Source organism: Neopsephotus bourkii, unplaced genomic scaffold (genome assembly GCF_033783945.1).
Source record: "Neopsephotus bourkii isolate Nb327-2 ecotype Australia unplaced genomic scaffold, CSIRO-AGI_Nbou_v1 NB_1328, whole genome shotgun sequence".
In the NCBI taxonomy this organism is placed as follows: domain Eukaryota; kingdom Metazoa; phylum Chordata; class Aves; order Psittaciformes; family Psittacidae; genus Neopsephotus; species Neopsephotus bourkii.
The window spans coordinates 746895-766222 of NW_026901808.1; the positions used below are offsets into that span (position 1 = coordinate 746895).

The 19328-nt window shown below is 41.0% G+C and overlaps 1 protein-coding gene across 1 annotated transcript in view; it reads right to left on the reverse strand.

Moving 5' to 3' along the window:
* Window positions 1-18860, reverse strand: part of ABCD2 (ATP binding cassette subfamily D member 2) — a 45057-nt gene extending 26197 nt beyond the window's left edge. Inside the window, exons 1-6 of the mRNA XM_061366234.1 lie at window positions 17631-18860; window positions 16093-16273; window positions 11001-11122; window positions 7696-7864; window positions 4504-4598; window positions 2997-3142 (exon numbers count right to left, since the gene is read on the reverse strand). Of these exons, the coding sequence (XP_061222218.1) occupies window positions 2997-3142; window positions 4504-4598; window positions 7696-7864; window positions 11001-11122; window positions 16093-16273; window positions 17631-18566 (1649 nt within the window). The 5' untranslated portion in view covers window positions 18567-18860. The remainder of the gene's footprint in view (window positions 1-2996; window positions 3143-4503; window positions 4599-7695; window positions 7865-11000; window positions 11123-16092; window positions 16274-17630) is intronic.
* Between the last annotated feature and the right edge of the window lie 468 nt (window positions 18861-19328).

Here is a 19328-nt window from a genome sequence, read left to right on the forward strand (position 1 = left end):
TTTCACCTGAAGTTTTAGATTTTTGTCTAAAACCAAACAAACAGAAGGTGATCCTGACCAAGCAGCAATTTGCACAGGGTTAATAAGTAAAATGGTTGCAGCAGGACCATCCAAAAGAAGCTGCTTTCATTTTGGGACTTCAGAACAATTTAGAAACCACTACAGAAATTCTAAATCTATTCTAGAGCCAGCAACAGACAAATAACCCCAACTGAATATGTAATGCATTTAGCCCATAAATAAATGAACTGTTAAAACACACAGAAGTAGAACACAGGCAGAAAATAAAATGCCTGGACCACATAAGGCAATACACACAAAAGCCCTAAAAATCCAACAGATCTGTTATAAATCAGGTCCAGAAATATATAAAATTGAATTTTAAACTGGATCTCTTTCAAGTCATTCTTAGTGTCTCAGATACTCATCTAAGACTGTAAGCCAAAAGAACAAATACATTGGGCAAAAAAGCAACTCAGGATTCACCACAAGGACATCCTAACAAACAAATCTGATCGATTACTGTCCTGAATCACCCCTTCAGGCACATTCACCCACAAATCCCTACAAGAAGCAGTCTCACAGTCCCTTTCATAGAATCATAGAATAGTTAGGGTTGGAAAGGACCTTAAGATCATCAAGTTCCAACCCCCCTGCCATGGGCAGGGACACCTCACACTAAACCATATCACCCAAGGCCTTGTCCAACCTGGCCTTGAACACTGCCAGGGATGGAGCATTCACAACCTCCCTGGGCAACCCATTCCAGTGCCTCACCACCCTAACAGGAAGGAATTTCTTCCATATATCCAATCTAAACTTCCTCTGTTTAAGTTTCAACCCATTACCCCTTGTCCTATCACTACAGTCCCTAATGAAGAGTCCCTCCCCAGCATCCCTATAGGCCCCCTTCAGATACTGGAAGGCTGCTAAGAGGTCTCCACGCAGCCTTCTCTTCTCCAGGCTGAACAGCCCCAACTTTCTCAGCCTGTCTTCATATGGGAGGTGCTCCAGTCCCCTGATCATCCTCGTGGCCCTCCTCTGGACTTGTTCCAACAGATCCATGTCCTTTTTATGTTGAGGACACCAGAACTGCACGCAATACTCCAGGTGAGGTCTCACGAGAGCAGAATAAAGGGGTAGGATCACCTCCTTTGACCTGCTGGTCACACTCCTTTTGATGCAGCCCAGGATATGGTTGGCTTTCTGGGCTGCAAGCACACACTGCCAGCTCATGTTCATTTTCTCATCGACCAGCACCAAATACAAGACACTGACTGTTGACAGACCACACTTCCAAACCTACAGAAGCCATACTGACACAGCTAAACTGTCTCCAAAAGCAGATTTCAAAATCTTCAGCCACATTCAAATTCTAATGCAGTTTTGCATTAGAGCTCTCTGTGTCACACTGTTGTCCCATTTACCCAGACTCTGCTCTGTCCCTTGGGAAGGGAATACCTCTGTGCTGCCTTAAAAACCCTTCAGGAGCACAGAGTTCATGCAGAGCCACACAGACGAGCAATGGCTACATATCTTAGATGTCCCAAAGACATCTCTGCAGCACCCTTTATCCTGGGAAAAGCTATTAGGATGGACTGCATATGAGTGATACCTTCAAGGTACACTGCAAAGATGATATGTCAACCCTTATGTGGCTTTGGTCACAGAGGGCTGCAAAGACACTGACTGAATCTCAGACTCTGACCAAAAGATTTGAAATATTCCAAAGAAAAAGTCTGTTGGACAGTCTCCCTCAGCTCTGCAACATTAGGAGAAATACCTAACAAAGAACCATGTTTATGGAAATGAAAACTCAGCAGATGTGATTCAATCCCCCCAACAAGCACTCTGGCAAATCTGCCTGAATGCAATACGAGTCTGTTCACTTTACCAGAATAAAGGGACATAAGTAAAGAGGAAGGGCTGTAGACAATCCAGCCTCCAATGTTGAGCTGAGAAGGGGTTGGGATCACACAGAAGACAGAAGTGGCTGAAACTCAAGATTTTCTGCAAGAAAAAGATTCAGAATAGCTTTTGTTCTGCCAAAGAACAAAACTGATTCTAAGAATGTTCTGCACAATGTGAATTCTGAAATGCTCTTTTGAAAAACATTTAATAAAGCATTTTGCTCCAAATTCCTGAATGGAGCCCTTGAGTAGCTCAGAAAAATGACAAAGGCTAGCAATAAATTATACATATATTTGAAAAGATTACAGATAAATATTCTGTATTACCTTCATGTGTAGCAAGGAAAATCTACTCATCAGTTAATATTTTCCATTCAGCTTAATAGCGTGTACTTTTTAAACGCAACTACAAACTGTACCATGAACATTTCTTTTGCCCATGGGATGCAATGAACTATAGAAAGCAATCAAAGACCCTCAGTGTTTGAATTTGCTTTTGCAAAACAACCTAGTTAGAAGTCTCTAAGGAGATACTCCAGAATCAATTGAACTAAATGATGTTCTAATATTCCAACAGCAAGTCAGAATACAAACAAAGCACAAAAAAGCCATGCTTCCCTTAGTGACAAGAGGACACATTATTAAAATGGCAATTTGTAGTTAATATTGAATTAGATTTTGTTCTTGTAGTGTAAAAATTGAAGCTCTGAAAATTATTTTGTATAATTCAGCATTTAGAAATCAAGGCACTCTCACTTGTTTTGATCTTTAGTTTTAAAGTGAAGTCAGAATAAAGATCTATTAGCTCTACTTAAAATTTCTATCAGATTCTAGTCCATCCCCATGATCCCAATCATCCATCAGAGAAGCATAGGCTCCACCTCGAGTGTGAGCAAGCCCTTCCCAATGACTGAAGATTGGATCAGGGGATGTAAAGAAAGTATTTTTTCTTTAGCACTCTCCACACACCTGAGGTTGTGCTTAACACCTTTTAACTTGGCTGTACATATTACAGATGGAAAATGAGATAATCAGGGTCAAAATTCATATATAACTGAAAAATACCATCTTGAGCAAAACACATACCTTTGTGGTATATAGAACATATGCTGTGGAGGGGGTTTGTAGAGAACTCCTCCATACACAGGCCACAGACCACTTAAAATTCTGAAGAGCGAACTCTTTCCACAGCCATTGGGTCCAGTGATTAAAAGGTTCATCCCCTCCTCAACCTACAATACCAATGAAAACACAAAGATGTTACTATTCTGCGTATGCGGCACAAGGTAGTTTAAGAGCCCTAGAGGGAGTTACATGAGCATTTGTATCAAATTATCAACCCATTTCATTAATTACCTGTATATATTTATGCAGCTATTCTGGAAACAGTGGCATCAGATGTGGGCTGAAATAATGAAAATCATTTCTATAATGTCTGAGTATTTCTATAAAATACACTGATTATATCATAATGTCTATATACCACAGTCAATATCAAATATTCTAATGCAAATTAGGTCCAAGGGTGTTAACAGCATACAAAGCATGCTATCCCCATCAGTCCCATTAATTCAAGCAATGGGAGACAAATCAAACTATTCAGAAAATTTACTTCACTTTACCCTTTCCTGCTTAATCACAAGTGTTATTTTGGCTGCAATGAACTTGGTTTTACTCATTGGAATATTACCCTGTGTATATATGTGTGTATATTTATGCAAAATCACAATCTCATTGTCTACGCTTTACATAACTATATTGACTGTCACATTTTCTGTTGGTTATGTCCCTTGAGCAAAAATTCTTTAATATTTCTGCCTCTTTGACCATACAGTTGTAACTTTACAAATCTGAAATCCCTCACTGAAGGCACTGCAGGTTTTGCCAGAGCTAGGACCCTGTCCTCCTGGTTGCTAACTCTTATACCAACAGAGGGGGCAAGAGGAACACTCCATTTTAGCTAAATTAAGGGACCTGCCGGAAGTACACATGTTAGTGCTGTGATAACTCCAACTCTCTTTTAAAATGATATCATTTGCACTGATACATAAGATTAGGATATATATGTGAGTAATTCAGTAAAGGCGAGACAGCAAAATTGTGAGCAGGGACCGAGTGGTACCTGGAACAGCTTTTTAAAAACAGTAAAAGTTTTCACTGAGTAAAGACTCCACAGTTCGGCTTGTGAACTATGCTGTCAACTATTAGTACTGCTCTTTGTGGTGATGAAGCAAAACTACAGATTCATTTTTTTTTCACCAGTGCTGTGAATGCAGACTTTTAAAGGAGCCTGTGTGAGTAAAGCATCCAAATTTCATTGAAATTAAGAATAGATAGATGCAGACTCCCATATGCACCTTTGAAAATCTCAGGTCAGTTTTCCCTTAGCCACAGCACCAGAAGTCCTCTCTTCTCTTTCTTTGAGCAGGATAAACTACATATGTCTGCCTCTGTTGAGATACTATGCCTACCTTTCTGGACTTGCCCTTCTATCCATATGCTTCTCCAAGTACTTAACATAAGGTACATGAATTCTGGGCTGTTTATGTTAATGTGATGGCAACAATCAGAAGATTCCTGCATATCATCTTACTTTGAAGTTCAGTCTGGAAACCACCACATCGCCATTCGGAGTAATAATAGGAACATTTTCACAAATAATGCCATGATCAACATCAATAACTTGCCCTAGAAAGGATAAAAAAAAATAGTGAAACCCTTCATTAAGCAACAATAAGTGGCAGTCTCAGTGCATGGCTGAGAAGTATAACTTGGCGAGTTTCAAGACACTTTCATGTGCTTCAGGTTCCCCTAGTGGAAAATCTGGATAATAAATCTCAGCTACTCAGAAAGACACTGCCAGCAGTAGCCAAGAGTGTGAAATGAATTCTAAATTTGACCAAAATATAATGCACAGTAGCCATCATAAATACAAAATGCACTATAAAGACATGTTTATTCACAATCTACCTGTATTTACTGTATTGTGTTCTTAATAGATAGTTAATATCAACCAGTAAAAAGTTCAAGGACAGCCTAGCCACAGGCAGACCAGTTTACTTTCTCTTGAGGATTTAATTAGAAAATGGAATCTACTTTTACTAGCAGCTCTCAAACTCGGAGCCCAGCTCAGTCTCCTTCAGCAACGAGAGCAAAGGAGAAAACATTTAATGGCTCACTTCCACGTCTTTTTGAAGCCACAGACACTGTAGACATGTCTTCTTGTAAGTATTTGCGGAAACCCATATAACATTTCACTGCAATAGCTAAACTTACTATTTGGATTTCTGGCCAATTTAAATGTACAGTCTCCAGCAGACATTTGGATAGTTTGTAACATAAGGACTTTGAAATAAATTCTTCTGGAACAGAAAAAAAAATAAAAATGAAGCCAACTCTTTGCCTGTTAATGGGCTTTTCTAAGAGAAACCAAACAGCTAGGCTCCTAGAGGAGTATCAGAAATTACCTTTACAGACAAGATGCAAAGGAAAGAGATTTCTCTTTGTATTAGAAGGCAGCTTATTTTATAACTTAGATTAATCTTAACAAATAAAATGGAGTGACGGAAAAGTTGAGTTTATTACAAAAGGATATGCTAGCATTTCCTTCAGTTAAGGCTAGTTTTACATTTTCCATTAAAAGGCTCTTTGTTTAATTGCTTCTGACTTTGCCAAACTATAACAACCTGGCAAAAATTTCTGTGCCATGTATGAGCCCAAGAATTCCTTTATTCCTAAATCAAGTTTTATTTAAAACAGTTCTGTGGTGTCCAACACAAGATTATGGGAAACAAGACAGTTTTGCTGTTAAAAAAAATAAATATTTGGATACAGTGCAGAAATTCTAGTTAAAATAAATCGACAATAAAAAATATTAAGCTAAGTAAGTATTAGCTAAACTTAATTCTCATTTCCTAATTTCACAGTGTTTGAATGCTTTTAAAGCATATTTATGTGTAATCAGAAATACAATTTGGCAGTATTTGTACAAGATGTACAAAATCCTATTTCAACTTTAAAACTTGGAATTATTAGATACACCATGTAAAAGGCAATAATATTATCTGTTAAAAATATTCTAGTTTTCATATTTTCACAACGCTTTTATTGACAACAGTAAATGCAAGGCCCAAAACAAATATCCCTCAGTTACATAAACTCATATTGGATATTGTCCTGGTTTCAGCACCATCACAATGATCCAAAAGCAAGTAAGTAGTAGGCATTCAAAGAGCCTCTGGGGAAGCCGAATATTAAGATTTTTATTTTCTAACAATGTGGACACATACATATATGTGAGCACATGTACTTTTATCCCCACACAAATCCACTTTGCAGGGATTTCTCAAATATCAAGACTAAAAGACAATGGAACTTGTCACAGAAAATGTGCAGCCTGTGGCCTAGATTCATCTGGCCTAAATTCTACTTAAGTCCATGTGCACAATGCTTGAGCTTGGCTGGCTGCCTCTGAGAGCCTACAACCACTCAGGAACAAATGCTAGTCACCATGACTTAGAAGGAATTCAGGCTGAATGAAATGAGTGACTGTAGTAAAATCAAGTCTTGGGAACAGGCTGCAAAGAAAAAAGGAATGGGGTATATGTATACTAGACCCAAAGGGAACGTGAACAGCATGCTTACATAGCTGAACTGTATTGGGTTTTGTTTTCAAGTCAAATACAGTTCAGATACGCAAGCGTACCTAAAAAGAGCCCCCAGATTACTTTGTTGCTCCAGGAACCGCAGACTTTGTTTCTTGTACATGACAAAATGTAACAGCTAGAAAATGCCATTTCTTTTAATGTCAGCCAAGATCTACAAGATTAAGACATCAGCTATTTCCACAGCTAGCCACCATGATGCAATCAGATTTTTTGTTATGAAGAACCTTTGAGAAATCTAAACTAAAGGGCAGCACTGTTGAAATTGCTGAAAAAACTTATTTCATAAAGAGCACTTTGGTGCCTTCAACTCTACGGAGGTTTAAGTTTTCAGAAGCCAAAAAGGAGGAAATGAGGTTTTTCAAAATCACAGAGGGAAGAAGCAGAAGGGATCTGTTGGAAAAATTAGGAAAAGCCCACTGCAAAAGCTGCCTTTAAGTACTTCACATTGAAGCTGGACACAAAAGGAAGACAGAGGTGACACATAATGGAGCACGATAAGAAATGGATGCACACAGAAAATGCTTTGGGGAGGGTGAAGACAAATATTAGCATCAGAAAGATACAGGACAGGGACAGCAAGGATAAGGTATGTATTAATCAGATCATTTGAGTGGTATGGGGAAGTGTAAAGTTGTTAGACTTTCATTTCCAGTTGAAAATTCCCACTTAATTGTGAAAAAATGAGCACTGGCTGATTTTTAGTCACTGAAAACAAAGTCGTATTTTTGTCAGAAACTGCTGAACCAGTGTGTTTTTCCCTCCTGTCCCAAAGTAATGAGGTGTTTGAAGACGAAGATCTTACAGTTTCACTTTCTGAAAAAAAAAATGAGGTGTCTGAGGAAAGCAGGAACTGTCCATGTAAGAATAGTATCACCACCAACTACAGTATAGTTGAAATGCCTTTTTCACAGAAAACACTTGAGCAATTTTGTGTATTAGAGAAGCCCTGCATAAACACAGTTACAAAATAGCAGGAGGTTAAAATGGAAGGCAACATGGTCTCTGGGGTATTAAGGCTGAGAGGCTGATTTGCTGTAGAAACAAAACCTCTGTTCACCTCCTGTCCCACTGCACCACCCCCACATACAGGGAAATGCACACAAATATGAATTAATTACCTTTGATTTCTAAGGGCCCTTCAATGTGCAATTCTGCTTTATCTTCATTCTTGCTGTTGTTTTCAGACTCTTGAATAACAGCATTTCTTCTGTAGATGCCTCTCTTCACCTCATCAAAGACTGAAAACATGTTGTAGACACGGGCAGTGTATCCTGCTAGCTCAGTAACCTGAGAAAGAGCAAATGCCTCTTTTCAGTTATACTTCACAAATTCTGGAAATTAAATTTTCGGCCAAAGATTCATGGAAAACATTCCTAGCTATTCTGTGTTGACAATTCTCAAATGCTGTTCTGGAATGATCAAGGATATGTCTTTGGACACCTATTAATTTTCATTCCTTGAGGTTCTGTGTTAATCCATTTGCCACCCACAGCTCCTGCCAGGCTGCAGACAGAGACAGTCTAAAGGGGACAGATTTCAGCCAATGTAAGCTATGATAGCTCTAGTAAGCGAGGAGGTTGCAGGGGCTGCTCTTTTCCATGGATCAGTAGAGACTTCAACAAGCGGAGAACAGCTCTTAGCATATCTGAAAACAAAGAGACTACCATACATGAGAAAAACAAGTCTCTGCATTTCCCAGAAAAATAAAAAAATGGCATCTATAATTATTTGTTTACTTCTCTGTATTCACAAAACCTTCTGTGAGAAAGGTGTGCTTCTCTGTTTAAAGCATGGCATACCAGAGCATCCTAATCTAAAATACGGTTCAAAGAAGAAATTACTCTTCAGTCAACTGCGTGCTAGAGTACCCGAGCTACATCTGAGACATCAGATTAGAACAGGGCATTTTTAAGAAGGTAAGGTCTCTTAAAAGGCTTTCTCCCCTTTATTTTTTTGGTCCTTTTGTCACAACTTCCACTTGGTAAAGACAGAAACAAGAGATCTCTGGACCTGATAACTTGGGCAGTGACACCACCAAGAGTTCCCAGAGAACTGCCTCCATCCACTAGCAGGAAAGAATTAAACTCAGGCATCTTATTTATTATGTATTATTATGTGTTTATTATTATTTTTATTATGTATTATTAGGTGTTTTTTAAAGGATGAATTTTTACACTAAATGCATACAGCAAGACAAGAGAAGCAAGAAAATGAGTGTAAGATTATAAAATCATTAGGTTGCTGTGGTTAAACACATACAGCTCATGACTGAGTTCACCTGTGACGGCATACTTAATTCCAATATAAAATCCTAAATAAATTTCACTAGTTGTGCCAGATTCAGAAGTGAGTGCTAGTTCTGGGCACATGATCATCACGCCACTGGAGGTTAACAAATATGAAACATGTTGAAAAACTCAGTTAAAAAAGGGTAGTCACTCAATGCTTCAACTTCATTAGCTGTACACTGTTTTGCACTACTGGTAATTGCATTAACATCTGTGAAAAGCATTGAGCTAACACCACTCGAGGCAGTAGGTAGCACACAGGAGCTGTAACATTCTCCACACTGGAGTCTTCCTATCATGCTGAGACTGAGTCCTTTGCACAACATCAGCATTAGCATTTGATGGAGAGAAGCCTGCATGTGTTGGACAAAACGTGTATCACTGTGACCCAGAAGAAACATAACTTGTAATAAGTTTCTAAACCATGACCCTACAAACTCACTTTGTCAAAACACTAAATATTACCACCTGCAAAAAAAGTTGAGCCCACCTCATCTACATGCTGAATTACACTGACTGGAAGAAGGCTGCTTTGGTGGGTCAAGTGAGGAAGAAGTGGAAATTCACTGCCATTTGAAGTGAATTGAAGTACATTGACCTTTGGAGACTGCCTGAATCAAGAGATATGAATGACAGTGTGGTGAAACTTGAATATATATATATTCATATATATATACTTGAAGAGAAGTATATATGTAAAATTAAGGTGGAAATTCACAGAACTAGTCTTTGATCTCATGCTGTCTGGATTAAAATCTCACTATGAGATTCCACATCTCACAAAGTGAATTTGTTCAGTTGTTTCTACTTCTTTGTGGGTATTTTTTTTCCAAAAATAAAACCCCAGTGTTTGCAAGTCCTCATGTACATTATATAAATTACTTCAATGCTGAAAATAAAACAGAAATTACATCACTGTATAATAGGTTATCTGGCAGTATCTTGAGAGCAGAGGCCAAGCAGGGAAACAGTAAGAGAAGCATAGGTCTAAATCATAATCCATTAGAACTCCTTGAAAAAAAACGACTCTAGCTTTGTGAGAGTCCATATCTGAAGGTGCCAAACTACCCCTCCTCCTCCAGTTTACAAAGTTGTAGCTATCATGGCTGGACTCCAAGTAACAGAATCCATAGTTTTTTATTAGCTGCCTAAGCTAATGTGTGCCTCCTTGCTCTGCACTGGGAAAAGGAGTCACCACCGTAGGGACAAGCATAAACCAAATAAAAAATGCATAAACAAGATTCAGAATGAAATGTTGAGAATAACAGCACTGCCTCACTTTTCTTTTGCTTAACAGCCAGCACTGAGAGAAACCCCCAGGAGAGACCACAGATAAAAGTCCAGTGTTACTGCCATTTGGGTAAGGACCTGAAACAACATCTCTGATGTTCCAGATTAACCTCTTGTACTTACAGACTATTTGCTGTCCCGAGGTGGATTTTATTTTTTTACTGAAATTTCTCTACTTTCCAAAATTACTTACAGTTTAACAGGTTCACAGGATACTGAACAGGCCCTATAGTTTAGATGGCCAGAAATAAGTATTCAATTCTCTTTTTGTTTCATACAAAACATGACTGGGACAGGTTGCCCAGAGAGGTGGTAGATGCCCCATTCGTGGTAACATTCAAGGTCAGGTTGGACCGGGCTGAGCAACCTCACCTAGTGGAAGATATCCCTGCTCATTGCAGAGAGGTTTGAAACTAGGTGATATTTAAAGGCCCCTTCCAACCCAAACCATTCTGTGATTCTGTGACACTTCCAACAGAAGATTACCCAAACATTGTAGGCAGACAGTCTGAATTCAGGTCTGTGCTCCAGAGGAGGAATTAGAACCTTCATCATTCACATTCCAGGAACTTCTATTGCTCTCTGATGGTATCTGAACACAGGTATTAAGAATGATACTTACATGTTGCACCATGCTGGCAGCTGTGCACTTTTAGACTTTTTGTCAACTTAGCTCTAAAGATCAAACTATCTCAAACTATTCAAAGATCTCCATGGATTTAATTGCAATGGAATTTACTTTTAAAAACAGCAAATTCTATTGTGCTATTTTACATTCTATATTAAATGTAAATTTTTTTACTTTTTTTTTCTCTTCTCTTTCATGTCTGACAGTTGTACAGTACCTCTTTGTATGAAGACATAATTCTTTCAATAGCATCTGCTGCAGAGACCAGCAAGTTTCGGGATGTAGTAAAAGCTTCTGTTCTTTCACTAACCATTGCCTGTTTCTGGCCATCTTCCAATTCTGAAAGTAAAAAAAGTTTTATGTTAAAATATTAATTTTAAAATTATCTCTACAAATTAAGTTATGATTCGAATGTGAGCCAGCATAGAGCAGCTTTTCAATTAAGAAAAGGTTATCTCTACAAAGACAACCTTTCCAAAAGAATTGGTGAATGTAACTAGCATAGATAGCTTAGTTACAAAGAATAAGTGGGAGGATGTGCAATTCATCTTCTTATGCAAAAACATCTAATCCTTTTATAGTATTTGTCTACCTAGATAATTTTCTTTTTAATATATCATTATTCAACCTGAATTTTTCAAACTAAGAAAAAAGTGAAACCTAAGCAATGATCTAAAGAAGATTTTTAATATCATTTTGATTGTTTTGACCATTATTCATTTTCAGCCTTACTTATTTACTGACTTCATCTAAAAGGAAACACTCATACTGATGGAAATTTAGCACCATGATTAAATTTCTATAACAAGCAATAAGCTCTTTTATTATCAAAGGCATGGTTTAAGTGGGATGCCTCTCTCCCACAACACAGTTTCTCTTTTCATCTGACCCCAGAACAAAGTTATGATGGTTTGTTTATGACATTGTATCCTATTAGCAAGAAAACTCTTGTTTTAAAGAAAGGAGCTGTCCCATAAGAACATGTCAGCAGCATCAGAGAAGCAGAAAAGCACAGAAATCATAGAAGATACATGTGAAATAAATACATTTCCATTTAACATATGTATATGTACTCTTGCTACCATGTGACCTACAGATTTATACAACATAGCAAACTTGCAAGGTTTGCTTTTTGAACTTATCAAGATTTAGAATTAAGTGTCTGAATATTTTAAGACTGAATGTTGTTTAAGTGTTAATAGTTGCATCTACAAAAATGAAGAAAACAATGTGTAGCAAACAACTCTTACAGATTTTTCACATGCAATATTTAGAATGAAGGGTCCCAAGGGTCTTCTGCATCACATGACTTCAGACATATCTTTATATATTGCTCAAGTCTGCTGCAGAACAGGGTCTGGATTTTTTATTTTTTTTACTTAAGTTTGTAAAGGTTTTCGAAGTTTTTGACGGTTTTTTTTACACTAAATTGCTGCTAGGCACCAGGCTAGGCAAGGTAATAGGTGGATCCAGTGTTGCAGCTCCTGTATTATTATATATTAATATCCTCTGTGATATTTGCACAGTGCTGCTGGTTAAGAAAATCTATGAGGAATTCCCTGCAGGTGTAAAGCAATTGTGAATTTTATGGGTTAGATCAAGCAATGCAAGAGTATAGCAAACGGTATTTTTTTATTTGGTGAGTGACTGTCTCAACTCCCTGACGAGATTAGATTCTAGAAATCTGTTGTCTAGAAATCTACATGCAGTACCAAAGCCAGATGTATCTGCCTTTATTATATAAATCTAAATGTTATACTGTTTTCAGTTACACACCCGTAAAGGTAGCCCTACATAATTACATCTGAATTGTTGAACTATACTATAGATAATTTAGGAAAAGCTTTTCTATTAAAAAAAAAATAAATCTTACATCATGATACTCTTTCTGGCCTCATGGGTTTTTTTTACAACGATTTTAATGAGTTGACTCTACACCAGTACACTGTTAACTGGTTGTATGCAATCTAGCCACCCGAGACACAATGAGAGGCATGAGTTAAAAAACAAAACAAGAAAAGACAGAAAGCCTTTTGCAAAGAGATTACAAAGTTCTTGCTCATGTAGTTCTCACTTATTTTAAAAAAAAATCATTTCCAATCCAAGAAGAATAAAGTTAGGGAACAGAGAGAATTCAGGTAATTCATTAGAAAAACACAAATTGAAATTTGCTTATTACTTCTCAGAGAAGCAGGTTTTGCTGATCTTTCGATGGTTTCATCTTTTGATGAACCACCAGAGTTAAATCCTTTAGGAATCAGGTATGGTTTAACTACACTAAAGCATACCTCCTGTATGTGAATGCAGAATTTACTGAGGGCTGCTTCCAGCACCCAGGCTAGCTCATCTAGCAAGAGTTTAGTGAACTGTATACAAACTACTTCCTTAGTCATTTTCGGGGTATTTGAAAAATTAAAACTACATAGAATTTCTGAGGATTTCACTGTTCCAAAACACAAGCTCTTATATTATATGCCTACTCCACCAAGATTACTTTTCTTTAACTTGTCCAAAACATATTTCATATGGCTGGCCTCCTGTGTTGAAGAAGTGGTGCATTCTAGCAGGGCAGACAGACTGTCTCCATCCCATACAGAATCTAATATTTCCCTTTTCATCTTCATTTATGTAATTGATAGTCATACTTGTTTTATAAACAAAGATAAGTGTTCACCCTGTCTAGAGAAATCAAAGTCTTGCTTCCAAAAATAGTTGCTTTCCACAAACTGATGAGAGACACGTTTAGAACACGTTTAAAAAAACAAGAATGAGAAATGCTATCAAATGTGAATCTTGGCCTTGCTAGTTAATTTCTTCCCTGAAATACGTAACAGAATTAGCAAATTTCAGTCAGAAATATCACTGTCATTTCTTTTTATTGCAGGATTATTCTTTTTTTTTTTCCTCTGAAGAAATGAACAAAACCTATTGCTTTACACCTTTCATCTCCAGTCATGGTACCAGTTTTTTGCATATTCCTGGTTTTGGTGATTTATCCTAAAGTAATAAATCTACCACCTCTTCCTTCAGATATGAACATACTTGCATCTGACCTGCTGAGACACAAAGCACTGTTTTCCCCATTCAGGCCAATAGTAAGTTCAGGTCTGCTTGATTTTTGAATACCTGTTATACTTTGAACTGGTCTTGACAATGTTGATTTTTCAGTATTACATTTGTGATCCATGCCTCAGGACTCTATAATAATCCCCCTGCCTTAACAGTTTAGGTTTCTGGTGGCAAACATTCTTCTGCTTTACAACATGAGCCATTGCTGCATCTTGCTTTTCTCCCACATTTGAAAAGTATTTCTGAAACAAATACTCATGAGTAACAGGAATGTTATTTAGCTTAGCGTGAATACACGTTTTTGTTTTTTGTTTTTTTTTTTATTCATGCTGTAATAGCAAGAAGATATTTACAGTTGTGGTTAAATGATCTTTTTCTCGACTGTACTCATTCCTGTCTTAGCAGAAAGACTCTTATCACTTTTTCTGTTGTGCTGATAACCTTCACAGTGAGGTGAAATGGCTTTGTACAAGCTCTTCTGTTTGGAATAGGACCTCCTGATATGGTGAAATGACCTTGTACAAACTCTTCTGTTTGGAATAGAGCCTCCTACTTTTAAGCTGCTACCAGGAAGCCAGCCAGGGTTCTGATACAGTACTCTCCTGATCCATGTGCTGGGCAGTGGCTCAGGCAGCTGAACACCACCCATGTACCAACACAACAGCAGGTAAGCTAAACCACGTGGCGGCTGCAGGGAGTCATCCTACAGATCAAACCAAGCTTGTCCAACAGGACAACCCTGATTTGGAATATAACTAACAAGATCTGCTCGGAAAAGAATTCACTTTTTCCTGGCTAAATATATCCAACTTGGAAATGATCCTTCTACACACGCTGTAGGATCCATGCTTAAAGAACTGTATGGAATTTGTAACATATTGTATGGTTGTAATTGGGCATAAGGAACCCTGTTGAGGCAAACTTCCCCACTTACTTTCACTATACCTCCTTAATTACCTTTATCTCTGCTCCCTCCCTCTCATTTTTATATAAAGCATCTGCAATAACAACACTACTCGAGCCTCGTTTCACTTCCTGGAAAGTTGTGATAGGATGTCAAAGATCATACATCCAAGCCTGGAGTCTGAATATCGCTTTCTCTTCTCCCAGTAAGTCGGGGAAGAACAGCAGTTCCTAACAGCTCAACACTTAAGAGAATAATTATTTGTAAATACACTGTGGTTTATGGAAGGAGGAGATAAGCAGTACAGGGAAGTTAACAGTATCATTTTATAAGGTAGCAGGAGATGCTGCAAAAATCAGCCTGCCATCCCAACAGTGGCTAATAAGAAGAACCTGCAATTATCACAATCTCATATGACACATTGATCCTTTAAGTCCTGAATTCATGCTATTTATCACGTTTATGTTCAAAATTAGATCTTTTGTGTGGCTCTTCCCTCAGCTGACTTGCTGTGCTTGAAAGTTGGGTCGGAGCAATCCCAGGCACATCTACAGGCTGGGCAGAGAAGAGATTCAGAGCAGCCCTGCGGAGAAGGACTTGGGGGTGTTGGTTGATGAGAAAATGAACATGAGCCAGCAGTGTGTGCTTGCAGCCCAGAAAGCCAACCGTATCCTGGGCTGCATCAAAAGGAGCGTGACCAGTAGGTCGAAGGAGGTGATCCTGCCCCTTTATTCTGCTCTCCTGAGACCTCACCTGGAGTATTGTGTGCAGTTCTGGTGTCCTCAACATAAAAAGGACATAGATCTGTTGGAACAAGTCCAGAGGAGGGCCACGAGGATGATCAGGGTACTGGAGCACCTCCCATATGAAGACAGGCTGAGAAAGTTGGGGCTGTTCAGCCTGGAGAAGAGAAGGCAGCCTTCCAGTATCTGAAGGGGGCCTATAGGGATGCTGCAGAGGGACTCTTCATTAGGGACTGTAGTGATAGGACAAAGGACAATGAGTTAAAACTTAAACAGGGGAAGTTTAGATTGGATATAAGGAGGAAATTCCTTCCTGTTAGGGTGATGAGGCACTGGAATGGGTTGCCCAGGGAGGCTGTGAATGCTCCATCCCTGGCGAGGTCTTGGGTGATATGGTTTAGTGCGAGGTGTCCCTGCCCATGGCAGGGGGGTTGGAACTTTTCAACCTTAACTATTCTATGATTCTAAGACATGGACACTGTAACAAAGTCTGTGAAAAATAAATAAATATGAATAGCATTCAGGGGAAATAAAGTCTTTTGTGGACGTAAATTTAAAGAAACATTTAGAAATCAAGTGAAAAATGGTATTACCGCCATCTGCAAATCCTGTTGCGGTGATGATGGGCACAGCGACCATAATCATACCACAGCTACTCCAAACATACTTCATCAGGAACTGCTCTAACATGATGTACCATAAACGTTTGGACAAAATGAGATTCATTTGATCAGCCAAAGCTTTGTAGCATTTTTGCAGTTGTTTCATTTCTACCTACGGTTAAAACAAAACAGAGCAATTGAAAAAATGCAAGATGCACATGTCATACAAGACACGTTCACATACTGCAGGAAATAACTGGGTACCCAGAGCTGAGACTTCTGAGCCACATCTGCTATTTTCTCAATGATGCACTCTCACAGCGAAAGTGCAACACCTTTATGGAAGTCAGTGGATCTGCTTCTTATTTATGTCATCATCCCTTGATAGAACATTGCCAGGTTTTCAGCTCTGTTAAGATGTCTGACATATACACAATGACATACAAGACAGTCACAACAGCTGATTCTAACAACCAAAATAAGACTGATTCCACATCCTTTTAAGAAAGCTGCAGCTGTAGAGCTTCACAGCAAATGAAACTCCTCACATTGGAAAGCGTTTGGGGATCAACTATCTCCAATGACTTAAAGTTGCAGAGCTGATTCCTGAAATGAAACACTGCTTGTTTTTGTAAGCAGTCTGGAGGAAGAGAGAACTATCCCAGGAGGCTTAACAAGTCAAAGACAGATGCAAGCCACTATGATATACTACATTCAGTTCAAGCCAGTATATGTAGGAATTGGGAGAAAAAAAACGTTTAATTTAGCTGCACTTAAAACATGACTATAGGCAGCTTCTGAGAACAACTGCTTCTACCAAAATAAACCATTTGCATTATATAACCACTGCTTGGACTGAAAGAGTAATTCTTCAGGCTGATTTCCAGCTTCCATTTTCACCTTACATGAAACAACTTGGTTTTCTAAATCGTGTTTGAAAGGTGTTACAGCCAAAATTAACTTCTAATAAAAATATGAAGAGTTTCTTAATAAGGCAGCTTTAAAACAAGCTATTAGTTTATGTAACTGTGACTGCTAGAGTACTGTAATTAAGCTATTTTAAGACTGATGACTGCATCTTTGCTTAGCTATGTAGAAGAGTGTCAAAGGTTGTAGTGCTCCTTGTACTATCAACGAGTTTTCCCCTAGACTTTCTGGTGTGCCCTGGTTGCTATTTCTGCAGCATTAAATGGGGTAGTTCATAAACATGGGTGAAAAAAACTAAAACAACAAAGCCTGGAAAAGTTAAGCAGAATGAACTGGGTGGGGAAAAACAACTGAGATTAGCTCTCCAGAAAAGATACAGCTGCAAAACAGGAACACTGTCAGAGCACAAGGGAACTATGGTCTGCTCCCCTCAGATACCACCTGTGAGACAGCATTTTCCTAAGAAATGGGAAGTGCTTGCTGTAAACACGTTTAAATGTCAGAGGGGCCCAAAGTGCTCGGGGAGGGCAGCAGGGGAAGCACGGGTCGGCTCCGGCACTTCAGGACTGACCCCAATATCCTCCTAGTTCCCTCCTTCCTACCTTGTGCCCTCGGTAAAAGGCGATCTCTTCCACGTTGGCAATGATGCGTGAATGCACGAAGCGCAGATAGCCCTTCTTGTGAGCCTCCTCAGCCACCAGCTTACCAAACTTGGGCGAGCAGGCTTTGAGCACACGGGCCGTAGCATAGACAACAAGCCCAGCCAGGACTGTGGGCCCGATGGGGTTGGCCCCCCGGGACCGCGCTGTGCGGATGAGGGTGTAGGAGGTGAGCACGACGTCCAGGATGGGCTTGGTGAGGTTGGAGTAGAGATGTGCCACGGACTGTGAGAACATCATGATGTCCTCGGTGAGGGACTGGTCAGGGTTGGCCAGCCGCCCATCCATGCTGATCACTCTGTAGTAAGTCTGGTTGGCAAAGTAGGTCTCATAGGCGTGATCCACTAGGCGTGTGCGGAAGGCAAGGGCCAGCTTGCACTCCAGGTACCGTATGGTGCTGTTCACAAAAGTGGCTGGGATTGCAATCATCAGCCATTTGATTAACTTGAAGACAAAGCTCCTGGGCTTTTTTTCCACAATGCTCTTCACAATCTTCCCATCGAGGGCGGCCACATAGATGGAGAGGAAGGTCCTGGAAACCAGAGCGACCGAGTGGAGACAGAGCAAGCCCAGCTCGGAGCTCACCAGCTTTGGGAAGAACAGCTTGCGAAGTTCCAGCAGCTGCTGGAAGAATTCTGCGTCCACTGCCGGGGAGGCTTTCTCCCTGCTGCCGGCGCGGTGCGGCGCCTCCCGGCCCTTTTCAGCCCGGCCGGCAGCCTGTGGGCCGCCCTCGCAGCCCGCACGCTTCATGCGCCTGCGGATGATGGGGTAGAGGACTCTGAGCCCATACGCTGCAGCCACCAGGCACGCAGCCCTCTTCGCAGCGCTGGTCCTGTCCCATTGCACCCGCCGGGCCGCCGCATGCAGCATGTGGGTCATCCTGCCCCGCCGCAGACACCGCTCAGCGCCGGTCCTACCGGGAATGGCTCACGCCCAGCGGGAATATCGGCCCCGCCAGGTCTTCATCGGGCTGCCGGCGTCCCCGGCTGCTCGCCACCCGCCCTGCCTTGACAGATGCCGAATGAGCCCTGCCTCCCAGGGGCGATGGGAGCCTTCAAAGCGCGGCGCGTTGCACAACGCAGCCCGGCTCCGCGCAGCCCGCCCCGCCGACCACCATTGGCTGCACCGCGCGGGGCGGCTCCGGCAGCGGCCCGGCTCCCCGTGCCCCTGCCCCCGCAGCTCGGACAGGGCCTGGCCCCGGTTGCAGCCGCGCGGTTTCCCCGGCACTCGGCCCCGGGTTCACAGCGGTTTCCCCGGAGCGCGGCCCAGCTGCACCGTTGATCGCCTGGAGCTCGGCCCGATACCGCCCCGGCTCGCCTCCGGCTGCCGCCGGCCCTTTCCTTCCGCCTGCCCTGCGGAGCAGGCACCGCCTCCGGCCCCGGCTCCGCCAGCGGCACGGGGGGGGACACGGGGGACGGCGAGGACGGGGTTAGCTCAGGCCTTGCGGCAGCCCCGTCACTCGCCCGAGCCCTCCCGCTGGGGGGGGGGGCGGTAACTTGGCCGCCGGTGGTGGTCAGTGAGGTACACCGGGGCGAGGGCAACCTGGGCCGGAGCCGGGGGGGGGCCTTGGCGGGGCGGCTGCGGCGGGGCCCCACAGTACAGCGCCTCCGGGGTAGCGCTGCCTAAACACGCGTAATTTAT